The sequence below is a fragment of the Panthera onca genome, chromosome C1 (assembly GCF_046562875.1).
Source record: "Panthera onca isolate mPanOnc1 chromosome C1, mPanOnc1 haplotype 2, whole genome shotgun sequence".
Lineage (NCBI taxonomy): Eukaryota > Metazoa > Chordata > Mammalia > Carnivora > Felidae > Panthera > Panthera onca.
This window is the reverse complement of record NC_138346.1, coordinates 146,143,895-146,161,121: the sequence shown is the minus strand read 5'-3', so window position 1 is coordinate 146,161,121 and position 17,227 is coordinate 146,143,895. Positions and strand designations below refer to the sequence as shown.

The following is a 17,227-nucleotide window of genomic DNA, read 5'->3' as shown; positions in this document are numbered from 1 at the left end:
TTATAGCAGTTTGCTATGGATTGGCAGAAGCTAAGGAGTGGCCTTTACTTCCTTGAGTCTGTGAACCAGCTTTCCATTGTGAATCTGAGTAGTAAGAAATCCCTCAACAATGCAGTTGTGTCTGTACATAGTCAGTATTCCAAATAGCCCATCAGCTTCAGTCTTACATAATTTTCGAATGCTGAGATCAATGTACCACCTTTGTACATAAATCAGTGATGGATTAAAAATGGCTGCAAATATATTGCCATACTTCACAGAGTGAGGTAGATTTCATTTCTCCTGCCTTGGGTTGTCCCTAGGAACTATCCTGATCAACAGAATGCAACGAAAGGGCTGTTGAGTTCACTGGGTCTTAAGAGATCTTTAATTTCTTATTTTGCTCTTTGGAGCACTCTGTCTTGGAAGCTAGCCACGAGAGAGTGTCCTGCTGTTCAGAGGCCATGTTTGGTGCATGTAGAGAGAGAGAGAGAGCAGTGGGTACAAGTGGATAACCTTGTGTCTGAAACATTTAGGACCTTCCAAATTTTTCCAATTTTGTAGAAAATAGAAACAAAGGAGTACAGTTACGTTTTTGAAAAATTTAATCGTTATTTACAGTTAAAAATATATGCGAACAAATATGTTTACACAATCCATAATTTTAGAAAAAAATCAGTAGGCTTTTATATGTTATTGCAAAAAATTACAATGATTTAACTTAAGCACTAAGGTAAGCATAAAATTAAATGATCCCCATCAGATTTTTTGACGCCTTATCTAGCATTCCATATACCTTTTATTTATAGGCCTTAAAGGATTATAGACATGTGACACACAGTCATTAAGTCTAATATAAATTGCCTCATGATATAAACTTTCCTATTTAAGTTATACCCTTTGTGAGGATGAACAAAGAAAAGTCTTATTTAGCCCTCAGCTTATGGCATAGTTTCTATGCTGGTAGTTCTTTCCATCTTCTGGAGTACCCCTATTTTATTACCATGTGGGTTTTTTTTTTCAGCTTAAAATCTAAGCAGACTGTTTACTAACTGTACCTAGGATTCACATCATTGCCCCTAGAGCCTACACGCACTTGAGAACCATACATTATTTCCCTAAGAAGCGAGGTTAGTTGTCCTTACCATTGGTGCCTCCCTCTGATGACATCCAGCATAAGACCACTTGGCAGGGGTGATACTCAACTCAGCCCATGACTTTGGCCAAATTCTACTTGACTTAGCTCATTGTGAATAACACCCCTTAGGCCACTTCTAATCCCCCCAATGCAAAAATGGAAAATTGGAGGGATGAATTTGAGTTATAAGACAAAGTTTTCCCTGATGGAACCAACCCAGTATCACCCCAAATAGAGACATTGATAAAATTCCCTTATGACACAATTCACAGTCTCTTTAAGGAAGCGATAATCAATTAAACTATGGAATTATTGAAATGTACATTTTACTAATTACAAGCCTTGAAACTATGTAACTGTACAAAAGTTTGATACAATAATTATGAAGTTTATTTAAGTGGTGATTGTCCCAAGTTCTATAGTTTCTCATTCTTTTTTCTCTTTAGTGAAAGTGAATGAGGAAAGTTCTGATGTTTAGCTCTTTAAAGTAAGATGCATGTATCATCTTGTGAGACAATATTCCTCTGGAGATCCTGGATTTCGTTGTGAAGTCTTCTGCGTTCATCTTCGATTTCCCTATTGAGATTTACGGTCTGTTCCTAAAGAGTGATAAGTAAAACAATTGAGTTTAGCAGACACTCATGTCCAGAACACTTGAGGGGAAAAAGCCCAAATCATTGATTTTTCTTTGTTTATTTTAATCCATCAGTAAATAACCGAAGACAGTCCCTGAATTCTTTCCCATTCATGTGCATTTCTCATTCTTGGTCTCCTATTGTCTAATCCCTCTCCCATACCTCTCTCTCTAGTTCCAGGAACATCATCTCCCGATCCCTGAAATATTGGTGTCCCAAGAAATATACCCTGAGGCCCCCTCCTCCTTCTCCCCTTATTTTATACATCCTCCTCAGGTGATCTTTGTCACACCTCAACTTTAATTCTCATCTATACAGAAAGGAATGTCAGCTCTAGCTTGCAGAGGAGGGTGTGTAGGTGTGTAGGAGGGTGTGTAGGTGATCTCTACAATCACGTGAGGAGTCTGAGTCTCTGATGAGGCAATTTTTTCTAGGTCTTCACAGTTACGGGGCAGAAGTACAAGGAGAGCGAGGGGACCAAGAGCCTCAGGTTGACTATACCGCCCTTCAGTGCAGAGCTGTAATCTCAAGAGGGCTTGGAGCTTGTGCCTGGGAAACTGGGACCTGCTGGTCGACGGGCCACCCTGGGGAAGTGTTGTCTCGGAAGAGTATTCACCTAAGATTTTTCCACCAGGTTTGCAGAAACAAACCATTGCAGATCCTCCTCTCTGGGAAGGCAGTTTAGGTAACTTGCTGAGTCGATATTGACATTGTGTTCTCTCTCTTTGGAACTTCATTTTTCTCATTGCAGAAATAGGGACCTAATACTTGTGCTTCGCAATGAACAGGATAGGTGAGAGCATGAATGCAAAGTGCTTTGTATAGTGCGAAATAAATAGGAGCTACTGCTTTGTGAGCAATGATAATAGTAAAGGACTGAATGAAACAAACTGCAAGTAAAGGCCTTCAGAACCAGTGATGATTAAGGCAAGGACAGGGCATAGACACAAAAAGATGAATTAATTTAATAAGGTAATCACAACCAAAGAAGACTGTCTAGAGCAATGACCAAGATACCAACAGCAGCAAAAACAAACAAGTGCTAATTACCAGGGGTTAGAAAGCTCCCGGGCGTTTCACACATATTAGTGCTTATTCTGGGCCATGCACAGTTCAAAACGCAAGTGTTCTCACTTAATTATCAAAATAACCCTATCAAGTGGGTATTATTACTGTCTCTGTTTTCCACAAGAGGAAACCGAGGCACAGAACATATATTTAGGAGGTGGGAGCTGGGATTCATACCCGGGATATTTAACTCCAGAGTCCTTGTCCTGAGCCATAATACTATGCTGCCCCTCCCCTTTGTCACTGCTTCCTGCTGTCATCAATACAGGGAGGGGAGATGTGAGAAAACCCTGAGATGCAATAATTGATGAATACCTGGAATCGAAGTTGCAGGACCCTCTGCTGTTGTCTTAACTGGTACTCTTGGAACATTTCCATTTGTCTCACTTGTTCCAGATGGAGTCGCTGCCTTTGCTCCATCACTTGCTGGTTATACCTTTGAATTGCCTCCAACCTTTGTGCTTCAATCCTTGCAGCCTCTGTTTTCATACGTGCCTCTGAGGAAAAAAGAAAATGACAACCCTCTCTAGGATTAAAGGGCCTCTTCCTTCTGCTTCCCACTCTTGTGATTGCCTGGAACTGTGTTTCCCTTCCAGGAAACCATATTGCAGCTGACTGTATGTGCCCTGTTCACATTTAGGAATCATCTTTGGCATTCTTGCTCCAGTTTTCTGATCGCAGGTGAACCAGGCGAAATTAAGTTAAAATCTGTAGAAATGTCTGTCTTGCATCTCCTTCGTTTTCGTCTCACCTTCTATCACCTTTTGCCTCACTGTGAGAGCCAGGTCTGTCTGTAGGATGGTATCACTTGTAGACTGTTTGGACTGCAAATATTTCTGCAGAGCTTTCTCAGCCTAGGAACCCCAAAAACATGTAGTTAGAAGTAGGAAACCGTGACAAGGAATGTTACAAGCCTTTATTTCTTTTTTGTCCCAGGATCTTTTCCTTCATGTAAGTGCTCAGCCCCATACTTGGTAAAACTGCCAGTCAAGTCTCTTCTGTCACAGGGGTGGGTACAAGCCCTGGGCTGGCCAATCAGAGCATCCAAGGCCACTAGGTGCAAAGAATTTGGGTACAGGTGGGGAAATAACACGCGGATGTGTTAGAGGCGGGTACGGATGCTGGGCAAATATACTCTCTCCTGAGACTGAAGGCACGAAAGACTAGTTATGCTTGGAACTGTTGGTGTCACCCTGCTGCCATGCGGGGTGAGCCTGCCTGAGAATGAAACCAATAGTAAGGAAAACAGAACAAAAAACTGAAGTGGAGATTGAAAAGAAAGAAGGAAGGGGGGAAATCTATGACACTGTTTCAACTCCTGAACATAGCTATACTTGCAACGACATTTAAATGTCTTGCTTTTAGTTTAAGTGAGCCAAGGAATTACCATTTTTTCTCAAGCTAGCTTCGATTATTGGGATTCTGTGCCATGTAACCAAGACAGTCCCTTCATTACAGTGAATGTTCATGGTTGCAATAAAAGTCTGGTGAGTATGGTGACATACTTCAGTTTAATTCCACAGCTATGATTAGAGTATAAATACTTCCTTCCTGTCCTCATTGATTTTTGAAAGAAGCCCCTTAACACTTTCCTGCAATTGATAGATAAAACTCAGAATACCTGCATTCCTTTCCTGGGCTGCTGATAGTACCTTGCTTTCAGCTCTTCTGTCTTCTGAATGAAGAGAAAATGTCCTCCTGGCTTTGAATAAATCCCCTGCGTCACCTCATTTTCTAGAGGACCAAATATAGCCTGAAGTAAAGCTGAGCAACGGTTCCATGATGCCTCCATATTCTGGTTACAAAAGTCATCCTTTCTGGCTTCTAGCAGAGTCTTCAAAGGGATAAGCGGCCATGGAAAAACTGTTAGCAGCACTTCAGCATTTCTAGAAATGGTTCTCAAGAAGAATCTTTATATTTTTTCTAGAAACTGGAGGACTACAAGTAAGACTATATCCTTCCCACCAAAACCTAGAAAGGTTCCAAAGATGATACACTGTAGAAAAATTACTTTGCTTTTGTGTATGGAATCCCCTAAAACCTCTTTATTTTGCTATTTCTGCTTTGGATGTTGTCTTTAGACTACAGATCTCTAGCCTCAAGCCTTAATTTTAAATGCAACCTACTATTTGACAACATTTCTGGGGTTACCAGTGAGTAAGGGGAATGCAATACCTGGCTGGAATGATATAGTATGTGCTATTAAACCTGGAGACATAATCTTTTAGTAGGCCCATTTGGCAATTCTGTATGCTTATTTAATAAAAAAAGGAAAGCTAATGAATACCTCATGCATAAAATGTTTTAAGGGAAAAGATGACTCTACATAGGTGTAACGTGGTAAGGTGGGTTGTGTGTATGTGGAAGCTTCAGAATCTGTAGGGCCCAGAGTAGTCACATGTTTGTTTGTTTTCAGAATAACAGTGATAACTTGATCACAGAAGTGGTAATTATTATTTTTTCAGTCTAGTGAGGACTGCTTTTCATCATTCATCCCCTGTTTGCCTTTCATAGCAATAAAAATCAACTTTGCCTCTTATGGCTCATAAGTCCCATGAACTAGAGGGGGGAAAAAGATAATTACCTCTAATTGCTTCTGGAACTTTTGGTTCACATCCTTGAAAGAGTTCTTCATGAAGATTTCTGTGGCCTCCCTTTCACAGGCCCCGTGTAGGTCCAGGAGATCAGAGAGAGTTTCTGTGGGCAGCTGCACCTTCTGGTCCATCTGCTGGTCATAGTGGGCAATGGCCTTTTTCACTGCTGCTGAGTTCTTGATCTGGGCCAAGGCCACAACTGAGTTCTCCATGTAGGGCAGATCCCCACGGCTGATGGCATTAACACAGGTCTGCACTAGGCTCTTCAGATCTTCACAGGGGGAAGAGATGCTTATATTATTTGCAAGAAAGAGGGCATGTGGCACACTGGGTAATTCTGTGCATGTTAATTTCCCAACACATTGCCTGCATTTTCTTAGCATTCTGCACACTGTTCGTGTGGCCCAAATAAGTTCCTTTGGGAAATTATGTGACCAAGAAGCAAGATTGTTCTTGTTAAAGTTGAAAAGAAAGTATTCAAAGGGGAAGACTCAAGATGTGTGTGATCATCCACGTTTCATCTTTTTCCCATTGTGGAATGAGAAAACGGTTATATAAAGTTAGGCATTTTCATTTGATTAGAAGGCTATGGGCCTTTTGCCTCTTTACTCTTCCCTTTATTTCCCTCTTCCTCAGGTTTCTATTCTCTTCAGAATTACCTTCAGTTTTTCACTTCAGTATGTAAAGCTGGCATGAGTGTTATCCTGCTCTAGAAAAGCACAAAGTAAGCACATTAGATTACGTCTCCTCTACCCTTTGTTGGAACTTTCCTGTTTGTCTCCCTTGTCCTTTGCATACTTTTGTTTGCACTCAACTTCCTTCCAGAGTGCAGTAATAATTTACAGACTTCTGAGACGTACAGATTGTAGGAGAAACTGGACCTAAAATTCTGCTTAGATTTCTTTTAGGGTTCTAGACAACCTGGGCCTCTGTTTAATGTTTATGTGAGCTTCATTTCTACAGAGAATATATCCTCATCTTGTGTCTCCCAAAGGCTGTGATATATAATGTGCTCTATTGGTGAAACAAATGATGCCAACCCATGTGGGTTAGTCTAGTTCAATGGTGGACCACTTATGGGGAGAACTTCTTTACCTTGACCTTTTTTTCAGGGTATGTTTCTATTTTGTTCTACTTTGGAGGCATTACTAAAAATGGACTAGAAATATTTTTGGTACGCACTGGAATTTCGTGAAATGCATTTTCAACATTGACAATGGAAGGAGAAACTTTTAACAGTACCCTATTCTATATGTTGAATTGAAGGAAAAACCTAAAAAAGGTACTCACGGGGTCCATTGACCTTGATGCCTCCTGAAAGAGTCTTAGTCTTGGAACGGTTGAAGATGTAGGAACAGAATGCTGCCACTTGTTGCACAAAATCAGGATCCAGCTCATCATTACGCAGTGTCTCAAGCTGGGCAAACTTCTTCCAGTGAGCAGGAGAGTCAAAGATAAAGCATTTCCTTATTGGAAAGAATTCTTTTATACATAGACGGGGCAAATTGAAATTTTGAAGGCTTTTATCGGTGCCTGGGGAAGGAAAAGTAGGATTCATTTAGTATAATACTAACATTTGTGTTAATTTATTCTCTTCAATTAAGTGTGCCTTCCACCTGATTATTTATTTCAATACATGTTCACAGAACCTAGGCAAAAAGCTAAAAGGTAACTAATCAGGGAAAGGAAAAGAAAATTTGCTCTAAGAACAGAGGAGTAATACAGTTTAATATTGATGAGTCTATTAGTTCACTATAAATTAATATTTATTTGGTAGTTTAGCCAGGTGACAATGAATTTAACTGCCTATACATGAGAGGTAATTTCTTGTATTAATTCTCTCTCTCTCTTCCCAAAACTGAAGTCCCTGTTACCTTCCTTTAGCTTCAGTGATTTCTCCAGGTATTCATCTGCTGTGATAAGTTGCCCGTCTATTTCTAGGTCTAGGTAGAAATCTCTCAGAGTCCACACTAAGTCTGGATAGAAGTTAGCAAAGTTAGTTGTATCTTCAACCCCATCAAGATCAGGTGAGGATACTGTCCAGAGCAGATTTGACAGTTCTGTCACATAGCTGGGATGCAGTTAAGGAAAACTCATGGATATAGGACTACTTTAAGCCCATATTTAATTCCATGTCTCCCTATACTTTTATTTCCCCTTTGGGTCTTAACCAACTCCTCATTTCATTTGTAAATATAAGGACTCTTTTTCTTGTACCTTAACACTTATTATGTTTTCATTTTTGTGTTTGATTCACAAAGACTCACAAATACAACTGGTGAATAGAGTTCTCTCTGGCTTTGGTGCCATCTTGGACCACAAAAGGATACTGCAACAAGTCCATAGCCCTCTGGTCAATTTTGTTCATAGTATTGTATACAAAGGTACTACTCAGTAGTATTGCCAGTGCAAATATCTGCGTATCATTCTTCTTGTCACCCTAGAAGAACAAATTTAAGTCATGTCTCATGGTATTCCCAGATGAGCAATCATTAAAAATAGTCGCTTGACCTACAAATGTTAAACAAGACCAACAAAAATGATTGTGAGAAACATATGAACTTTGAATAGAATAGTTCTATTAACATTGATAATTTTTATACAGAACCATATATTTTTAATTCATCACTTCCTTTTATAACTAGTTAGGTATTTGAAAAATGGATAGTCAAAGTTTGTGGAGTAACTAGAATACTTAAAATCAAGATTTACATCAAAAACACAAAAACAAGTTTTGGTGAGGATGTGGAGAAAAAGGAACCCTTGTACACTGTTGATGGGAATGCAAACTGGTGCAACTATTGTGGAAAAAAGTATGGAGATTCCTTAAAAAGTTAAAAATAGGGGAGCCTGGGTGACTTAGTTGGTTAAGCGTCGGACTTCGGCTCAGGTCATGATCTCACAGTTTGTGAGTTCAAGCCCCGTGTCGGGCTCTGTGCTGACAGCTCAGAGCCTGGAGTCTGCTTCAAATTCTGTGTCTCCCTCTCTCTCTGCTCTTCCCCTGCTCATCCTCTGTCTCTCTGTCTCTCAAAAATAAATAAACATTAAAAAAAATTTTTAAGTTAAAAATAGAGGAATGCCTGGGTGGCTCATTGGTTAAGCATTTGACATCGGCTCCAGTCATAATCTCATGGTTTGTGAGTCTGAGCCTCACGTTGGGCTCTGTGCTGACAGCTCAGAGCCTGGAGCCAGCTTCAAATTCTGTGTCTCCCTCTCTCTGCCCTTCCCCTGCTCATGCTTCGTCTTTCTGTCTCTATCTCAAAAACAAATAAACATTAAAAAAAAGTTAAAAATAGAATTACCATATGATCTAGTGATTCTATTATTGGGTATTTACCCAAATAATACAAAAGAAACTAATTTGAAAAGATATATGCACCCCATGTTTAGTGTGACATTATTTACAGTAGCCAAAATATGGAAGCTCCTCAAGTGTTGATAGATGAATGGATAAAGAATATGTGGAATTTATATACAACGGAACATTACTCATCTGTAAAAAAAGAATGAATTCTTGCCATTTGCAACAACATGGATCTAGAGGATATAATGCTAAGTGAAATAAGTCAGTCAGAGAAAGACAAGTAATTTCTTAAATAATTTCATAAAGACATATGATTTCACTCACGTGGAATTTAAGAAATAAAACAAAGAAAAAAGAGACAAAAATAAAAACCAGACTCTTAACTATAGAGAACAAACAGAAGGTTACCAGAGGGGAGGTGGGTGGGTGGGTAGATGGATGAAATAGCTGAAGAGGACTAAGAGTACACTTATAGTGATAAGCACTGAGTAATGTATAGAATTGTTGAATCTCTGATTCAACACCTGAAACTAATATAACAGTATACATTATTGTTGATCACATCATATAGTGATGTGCACTGAGTAATGTATAGAATTGTTGAATCTCTGATTCAACACCTGAAACTAATATAACAGTATACATTAATTATACTGGCATTAAAAAAATCAAGATTTTCAATTGTGTAAAACAAATTTGGCCTGTACACACATGCATGTATCTATTTTATTGACTAGTTATTTATTTTATTGACTAGTTATTACAGTACAATGCACAGTAATTCAGGAATGCCTGGGTGACTCAGTCAGTTAAGTGTCCCAACTCTTGATTTTGGCTCAGATCATGATCTCACAGTTCATGAGTTCGAGCTCCACATCAGGCTTCATGTTGACAGTGTGGCCCCGCTTGGGATTCTGTCTTCGTCTGTCTCTGCTCCTCCCCTGTGTGTGCTATCTCTCTCAGAATGAATAAATATTTTTTAAAAAAGAATTTAAAAAACACACACTAATTCATATTACTGATCTTATCCAATACTCAAAACAGTGCCATAAGATAGCTTTATAACTACTATCTCCAATTGTTATAGATGAGAAAAACTAAAGCACAAAATGAGGTGACTGTTTTGATTTTGTGATAAATCAAAAGCAAAATGAAAACATAAAAGACTAGGGAAGTTCAAGGGAAAGATTCAGTTATGTGCTAGAGCCAGTTCTTACTAGGTCACAGGAGCTAACTGTATACATCTATTCTGAACCTGCAGTTTGTTGGAATCAGCCATGATGGGAGTATTTAGAAAACTGGCAGGTGCTACCAGTCAAGGCTTCCCCCCCCCCCCCCCCCCCCCCCGCGGACTCAGTGGGCTGGTTGTTAAATACCAGCATAGAACTGGAAAAAAGTCCATGTGTCTACTGTTCAAATGTTAAGTTGGATAAGACCAAAGAGGAAATAAAAGATTTGGGGGAGTTTTGTTGTCAAAGTCAGAGAGCTACAAGTGCCAGAACCCTGATTTGAATCCAAGATCCTCTGACCCAGAGCTCACTCCTAATCACTCTTCTCTGCAGGATCAGACTTAGGACAGTGGTTTTATTTGTATCATCTTTTCCGTATTTCAGTTAACTTCCTAACTCCATATTTTAGTGTCTTGTCCCAGTCATGATTCTGGCTTATAAATATATTTTTCTCATCTGAGATTTCCAAGTCTTGACTATTAAAAATAATAGAAAAGGAAAAAAAGGTATACTCCGTCAAGTAGAAGTACAAATTTAGAAAAACAAAACAAAACATAAAACCTCCCTGTGTAAAGAATGTTCAGAGGTGGGGAGGAATCAAAAGGGATTCCTGTTCCTTACCTTCTCTACATCTCCTAGACCCTCTGTGTCCAGAAGAACTAGGGTGTGGTCTGGCTTCTTGGGATGAGGCATACACCACATCCAGATTCCTTTGGTGTGAGACTGCACTGTAGATCCAATAGAGAAGCCTGCAAGGGGTAGGGGAGAGGTTGTAATAGAGGAGGGGATCTGCCAGTTGGAGACCTTCTTGACAACTGAACTTGGGTTTAAGAAATTCAAGATGAGGACACGTCAAAAACTATAACCAATATTGATCTGAATTAGAATAGAGGAATGGAAAAATTAAAATATCAAATATCATAGGTTGGAAATTTGATGTTTTTCCTTTTTACAAGAATGTCATGCTGCTAAAATTTTAATAGTTTATAATTGCATATATAGAAATTATTTTATCGGGGCACCTGGATGTCTCAGTTGGTTGAATGTTCAACTCTTGATTTCCACTCAGGTCATGATCCCAGTGTTGTGGGATTGAGCCCCACATTGGGCTCTGTGCTGAGTGTGGAGCCTGCTTAAGATTCTCTCCCTCTCCCTCTCCCTCTCTCCCTCCCCCCTTCCTTTGCCCCTCACCCCTGTTTGTGCTCTCTCTCTCCCTCTCCCAAAAACTAAAATTTTAAAAACAATAAAAAATTATTTTATTGACGTCTTACTCCTTAAGATTGGAAAGTATGTTTTTCCCAAGGCAATACTAAGGGGAAAAAAAGAGGTGATATGTCAGGAAAAGACCTCTGCCTTTGTTTCTCGGGACATAATTAGCCAGCTATGACCCAAACATCAGTTTTCAATATTCCTCCGCATTCTCTAACTTCCCGTCCTTGCATCACCACATTCAATGCAGGCAGTGTAGGTGGACAGAAGGGACTCGGCGAGCTTTTTGGTGCCACTCACCCTTGTTCTTCCCAGCCAGCTTGTTCAACAGGTAGGATTTGCCTGTGCGGTAGAGGCCCACAATAGCCACCACCACGAGAGGATTCTTGGTGGCCGACAGGATCTCCAAAGCTTCCTGATTAACCACCAGTTGCCCTTCAGTGTTCTCAATGAGGCACACTGGGGCCGGCATGCGGATCTCTGAGGCCATGTTCCCTGGTCTGCAAGGGAAGAGATGAGATGGACTGAAATATCCAGTCTTACCGAAGAGAAGGTCATTTTACTTTCTGAACTTGGTGACGTACTGCTTCCCCAAATGGCCTCAGTTTCTGAAGAAAGTTTTGAAAAAAGGACAGCCAAGAGGGTCAGAGTAAAAAAGCTGTAGGCCCTAAGGAGGACTATATTATAGGCTGCCCCATTGGTTCTTAAATGTTTAATGGGCATAAGGAAATCCATTTCATGAGTTTTACCTACTGACTAGTTTAAATCTGACTCCTTCCCTTTGGTTTCTGGCTTACTTATGTTTCTTAGTTTTTACCTCCGTGAATCCTTAGATTGAATCTTTAGGACCACTATTTGCCATATTACGCTTGCTTGGCCTTTATCAGCTTGCTTCACTCTCATTTAGGGCTATGTCTAGTCAAAACATATTATGTTAAATCTTGCCATGTCATTATGTAGCACTAACAAATCATAATTGTTTACTTGTAGCTGTACTTTTAAGGAATTTTTTTGTATAGCTATAGTAGTGCCTTCAACCAAAACTTCAGTGCATAATTGTTTTATGAATGAGGGAGTAAGTGAAAATACTTCTTAAAGAATACTTGACCATTTATTTTCTAACTTCTAGGCATCAATTCCTCTAACCTGAAGAGTTCCTGCTAAAGCATTTTAGGCTATCTGATACTCAAGCAAATGTTTGCTTTTCTGCTTTGCCTTATAAAGGGCAATTTTCTTCCATTGTAGACATGGTTATTTACTACAGAAGCTAAAAACCCAACATCTGCTTGGCTTTTTCTTTCACTAAAATCATGCAATGAAAAATTATGGATTCCCTTATTAGCCAGTGGTAAAACTGCTTTTTAAAAATTATAAAACCCCCTTCTTCCCTCTTCCTTATAGCTAATGCACTGGAAACTATTCAGGTGACAAATAAAAACAAACTGGTTATGAGCAGATCATAGGTGATCCTTTGCAAATGAGATAGCATCATGGACTCGGAAGCCAGGAAATACCCAGGCCAACCTGAACCCAGAGAGGGATTCCATGATTTTACAGACTCATATGCCAAGTCTCTTTCCATTCTGACATATATCCAATACAGTATTAGTACCTTACATTTGTAGATTTCTGGTTGCCTGATTTGTATAAAGCAGGGATCATAATCATTTTTAGACTACAAAGGTATGGGGAACTGGCAGTGATGATCTACAACAATTATCTAGGAAAACAGAAGATACACAATCAGTCTGTTTGCAGATGTTGGAGGCTTACAAGCTGTTGTGCTTTGGGATGATGTCGCTCATGGGAGAGGGAGTAGATTTGTCTGAATATTGAGAACTCCTGAGGAATAATTTAGTACTGTGTATTTCTATTAATAGAAGTATTTTACACATTGCTCCCAAATGATATCTGGGTGGCATCTTAATACTTTAGGAGAGCCCAGTCTCCAAAATATCTTTGCAAATTCAATGTGTTCACACCGACATATAACTATTGTTTTGCCATCCCTAACCCGAACTGTGATGTGTGCTCTGAGATGCATCCTTCTTAATTTTGTTAGAGCCTCATAAACTTTTGTAAATAAAAACAGTGCAAGAATGGATACGCACACAAACACACACAAATATACATTTTGGCTTTGAAGTAAGGCAGACTTGATTTTCAGTACCAGCCCTACAACTGGCTATCTGTATGATACTGGCATTTCTACTCAACACTCTTAGCCTGTTGGTGAAAAAATGGAAGTAAATAAAATAGTTGTATGTACCAGTATAACTGCTAGCTTAAAAAAAGAGAGCTGCAGGAGATGGGGAAAAAGTATAAAGAAGGAAAATGTGAGGAAATATAGGAGAAAAAGTTCAGAAGTACTAAGTGATGAGGTATCTAGAAGAAACCATCTGTTTTCAGCCAAACAAGTCTAGTTGGTTTTGTTTGTAATTGTTGCTTTTTGCTTTTGTGTTGTTTTTGGTTTGAGTTTGGAGGAGGAGGAAAAGCTCTTAGCAAGGAGACAAGCGGAAATCAAACAAGAAGGAGATGCCTGAAGTATGTGCCATGATAAGAAATTCAAAGGTGTGAGTTCTAAGGAGCGATCAAAATTGCCAGACACTATGGACGGGTCGAGTTGGGCAACTGGACTGAAGTGATTCCATAATAGTAGAGGCAATAGAGTAGTAGAAATAGAACCTAGCACAAAAAGCTTTAAGGAATGAGTGTGAGCCAAGAAGTGAAAATCAATTAATCCAGTACTATTTCTAAAGGAAGAAATCCACCTTCAAAGTACAAGACTATGACTAAAAATGTGCAGCTGTTTTCATTAAACCTCTTCATTGTTCACTCCGAGTTTCAATTTTTTTCTTTTTCCATTTTTAACAATGTAAGCAAGCTGTTTGCATTGCGTCTCATTCATTTCTCTTTCTCACAAAAATAATACAGTCACAATTCTTCAAACATTCAGGCTGCAGCTTGAGGTAACTTAATCAGGTTTTATCAAAAGACAAAGGTAACATAAGTGGCAGTTATGATCTCCATAGATCCTAAGGTGGCAAAGGGAGGAAAACAGTGTTAAGACATTTCAGATTGTCGGTTTAGTCCCCACACATGCACATGTCTAATCCATCAGTAAGCAGACATAGCTGGGGCTTGAGGAACTCTGCCACCTGTCTTACAACACCACAATTTAGTCTTTAATGACATCTAATGGTGCACATCAGGTTTCGGCTGCATATCCTGGATAGAAAGTTTTTAAAACATTCTGACCACTGGCAAATCTTCTCCACCCTTGCCCCAATCTTACCTTAACTGTAAAATTAGTAGCAGAGATACTTTAGAGCAGGTAAGAAATTCTGCTGCTTACATGAAAATGTGCCAGGAGTCCCTTGTTCCTCAGTTTAGCTGTGTTGGTTTCTGATATACTTCTTACCCGGTCCTGGGGATTTCTTACCACCACCCACTCCCCCAGACCTTCAGAGGTCAGGTGATTAGAATATGAAATAAAAACCAAAAGTGGTAAGTCTTCAAAACCTCACTACAGAAACTAAAACCACAAAGCAAGCTCAGTAAGTCGTTTCAATGGTAACTTCCTGAATATTTCTCACTGAACAAGCTGGGTGTATTTGGCCTGAATTCTCAGAAACTGCATGTATTAGTGGAAGAGACTGTTTTGCAACCTTTGAGACTGCAACTTGGAGATTGCGGTTATTTGCAATTTTTTTTAATACTCCAAGTCTTGTCCTTAGGGCTGTGAGAAACCATAAGTCCACAGTTACAGTGAATATAACCCCAAAGTATGTATGAATTTTGTGAATATACTATTTTTGTTTGTTTTTATATATCTGGGGGCTCCGGTATTTGGCGCATAGACATTTATAATTGTTAGCTCTTCCTGATGGATAGACCCTGTAATTATTATATAATGCCCTTCTTCATCTCTTGTTACTGCCTTTAATTTAAAGTCTAGTTTGTCTGATATAAGTATGGCTACTCCAGCTTTCTTTTGGCTTCCAGTAGCATGATAAATAGTTCTCCATCCCCTCACTCTCAATCTAAAGGTGTCCTCAGATCTAAAATGAGTCTCTTGTAGACAGCAAATAGATGGGTCTTGTTTTTTTATCCATTCTGATACCCTATGTCTTTTGGTTGGCGCATTTAATCCATTTACATTCAGTGTTATTATAGAAAGATACGGGTTTAGAGTCATTGTGATGTCTGTATGTTTTATGCTTGTAGTGATGTCTCTGGTACTTTGTCTCACAGGATCCCCCTTAGGATCTCTTGTAGGGCTGGTTTCGTGGTGACAAATTCCTTCAGTTTTTGTTTGTTTGGGAAGACCTTTATCTCTCCTTCTATTCTAAATGACAGACTTGCTGGATAAAGGATTCTCGGCTGCATATTTTTTCTGTTTAGCACACTGAAGATATCGTGCCAAGCCTTTCTGGCCTGCCAAGTTTCAAAGGAGAGATCAGTCACGAGTCTTATAGGTCTCCCTTCATATGTGAGGGCACGTTTATCCCTTGCTGCTTTCAGAATTTTCTCTTTATCCTTGTATTTTGCCAGTTTCACTATGATATGTCGTGCAGAAGATCGATTCAAGTTACGTCTGAAGGGAGTTCTCTGTGCCTCTTGGGTTTCAATGGCTTTTTCCTTCCCCAGTTCAGGGAAGTTCTCAGCTATAATTTCTTCAAGTACCCCTTCAGCACCTTTCCCTCTCTCTTCCTCCTCTGGGATACCAATTATGCGTATATTATTTCTTTTTAGTGTATCACTTAGTTCTCTAATTTTCCCCTCATACTCCTGGATTTTTTTCTCTCTCTTTCTTTCAGCTTCCTCTTTCTCCATAACTTTATCTTCTAGTTCACCTATTCTCTCCTCTGCCTCTTCAATCCGAGCCGTCGTGGTTTCCATTTTGTTTTGCATTTCGTTTAAAGCGTTTTTCAGCTCCTCGTGACTGTTCCTTAGTCCCTCGATCTCTGTGGCAAGAGATTCTCTGCTGTCCTGTATACTGTTTTCAAGCCCAGCGATTAATTTTATGACTATTATTCTAAATTCACTTTCTGTTATATTATTTAAATCCTTTTTGATCAGTTCATTAGCTGTTGTTATTTCCTGGAGATTCTTCTGAGGGCGTTTGGTCATTTTGGATAGTCCCTGGAGTGGTGAGGACCTGCAGGACACTTCCTCTGTGCTGTGGTGTATAACTGGAGTTGGTGGGCGGGGCCGCAGTGCGACCTGATGCCTGCCCCCAGCCCACCGCTGGGGCCACAGTCAGACTGGTGTGTGCCTTCTCTTCCCCTCTCCTAGGGGCGGGATTCACTGTGGGGTGGCGTGGCCCGTCTGGGCTACTTGCACACTGCCAGGCTTGTGGTGCTGGGGATCTGGCGTATTAGCTGGGGTGGGTAGGCAAGGTGCACGGGGGCAGGAGGGGCAGGCTTAGCTTGCTTCTCCTTAGGCGATCCACTTCAGGAGGGGCCCTGTGGCAGCGGGAGGGAGTCAGATCCACTGCCGGAGGTTTGGCTCCGCGGAAGCACAGAGTTGGGTGTTTGCGCGGAGTGAGCAAGTTCCCTGGCAGGAACTGGTTCTCTTTGGGATTTTGGCTGGGGGGATGGGCGGGGGAGATGGCGCTGGCGAGCGCCTTTGTTCCCCGCCAAGCTGAGCTCTGCCGTCCGGGGGCTCAGCAGCTCTCCCTCCCTTTGTCCTCCAGCCTTCCCGCTTTCTGAGCAGAGCTGTTAACTTATGACCTCCCAGACGCTAAGTCGCGCTTGCTGTCGGAACACAGTCCGTCCGGCCCCTCCGCTTTTGCAAGCCACACTCGGGGGCTCTGCTTGGCCAGCGGGCTGCCCCTCCGCTCCGGCTCCCTCCCGCCAGTCCGTGGAGCGCGCACCGCCTCGCCACCCTTCCTACCCTCTTCCGTGGGCCTCTCGTCTGCGCTTGGCTCCGGAGACTCCGTTCTGCTAATCCTCTGGTGGTTTTCTGGGTTTTTTAGGCAGGTGTAGGTGGAATCTAAGTGATCAACAGGACGCGCGGTGAGCCCAGCGTCCTCCTACGCCGCCATCTTCCGGAACTCTCTCTATTTT

The 17,227-nt window shown here is 40.6% G+C and overlaps 1 protein-coding gene across 2 annotated transcripts; it reads right to left on the bottom strand.

Moving 5' to 3' along the window:
* Nucleotides 1–1,580: 1,580 nt before the first annotated feature.
* LOC132673448 (guanylate-binding protein 1-like) lies at nt 1,581–14,630 on the bottom strand. 2 transcript variants are annotated; one of them, XM_078451709.2, is made up of 11 exons: nt 14,512–14,630; nt 11,457–11,656; nt 10,569–10,696; nt 7,745–7,854; nt 7,289–7,485; nt 6,705–6,947; nt 5,405–5,685; nt 4,442–4,654; nt 3,572–3,674; nt 3,136–3,317; nt 1,581–1,716 (listed from the first exon to the last, which is right to left on the bottom strand). In XM_078451709.2, the coding sequence occupies exons 2-11, from the start codon at nt 11,644–11,646 to the stop codon at nt 1,600–1,602; spliced, it is 1,764 nt and encodes a 587-aa protein (XP_078307835.2). In that variant the 5' UTR covers nt 11,647–11,656; nt 14,512–14,630; the 3' UTR covers nt 1,581–1,599. The 2 variants fall into 2 exon arrangements, with proteins under 2 accessions (XP_078307835.2, XP_078307834.2); XM_078451708.2 differs by having other exon boundaries at nt 14,452–14,598.
* Nucleotides 14,631–17,227: the final 2,597 nt, after the last annotated feature.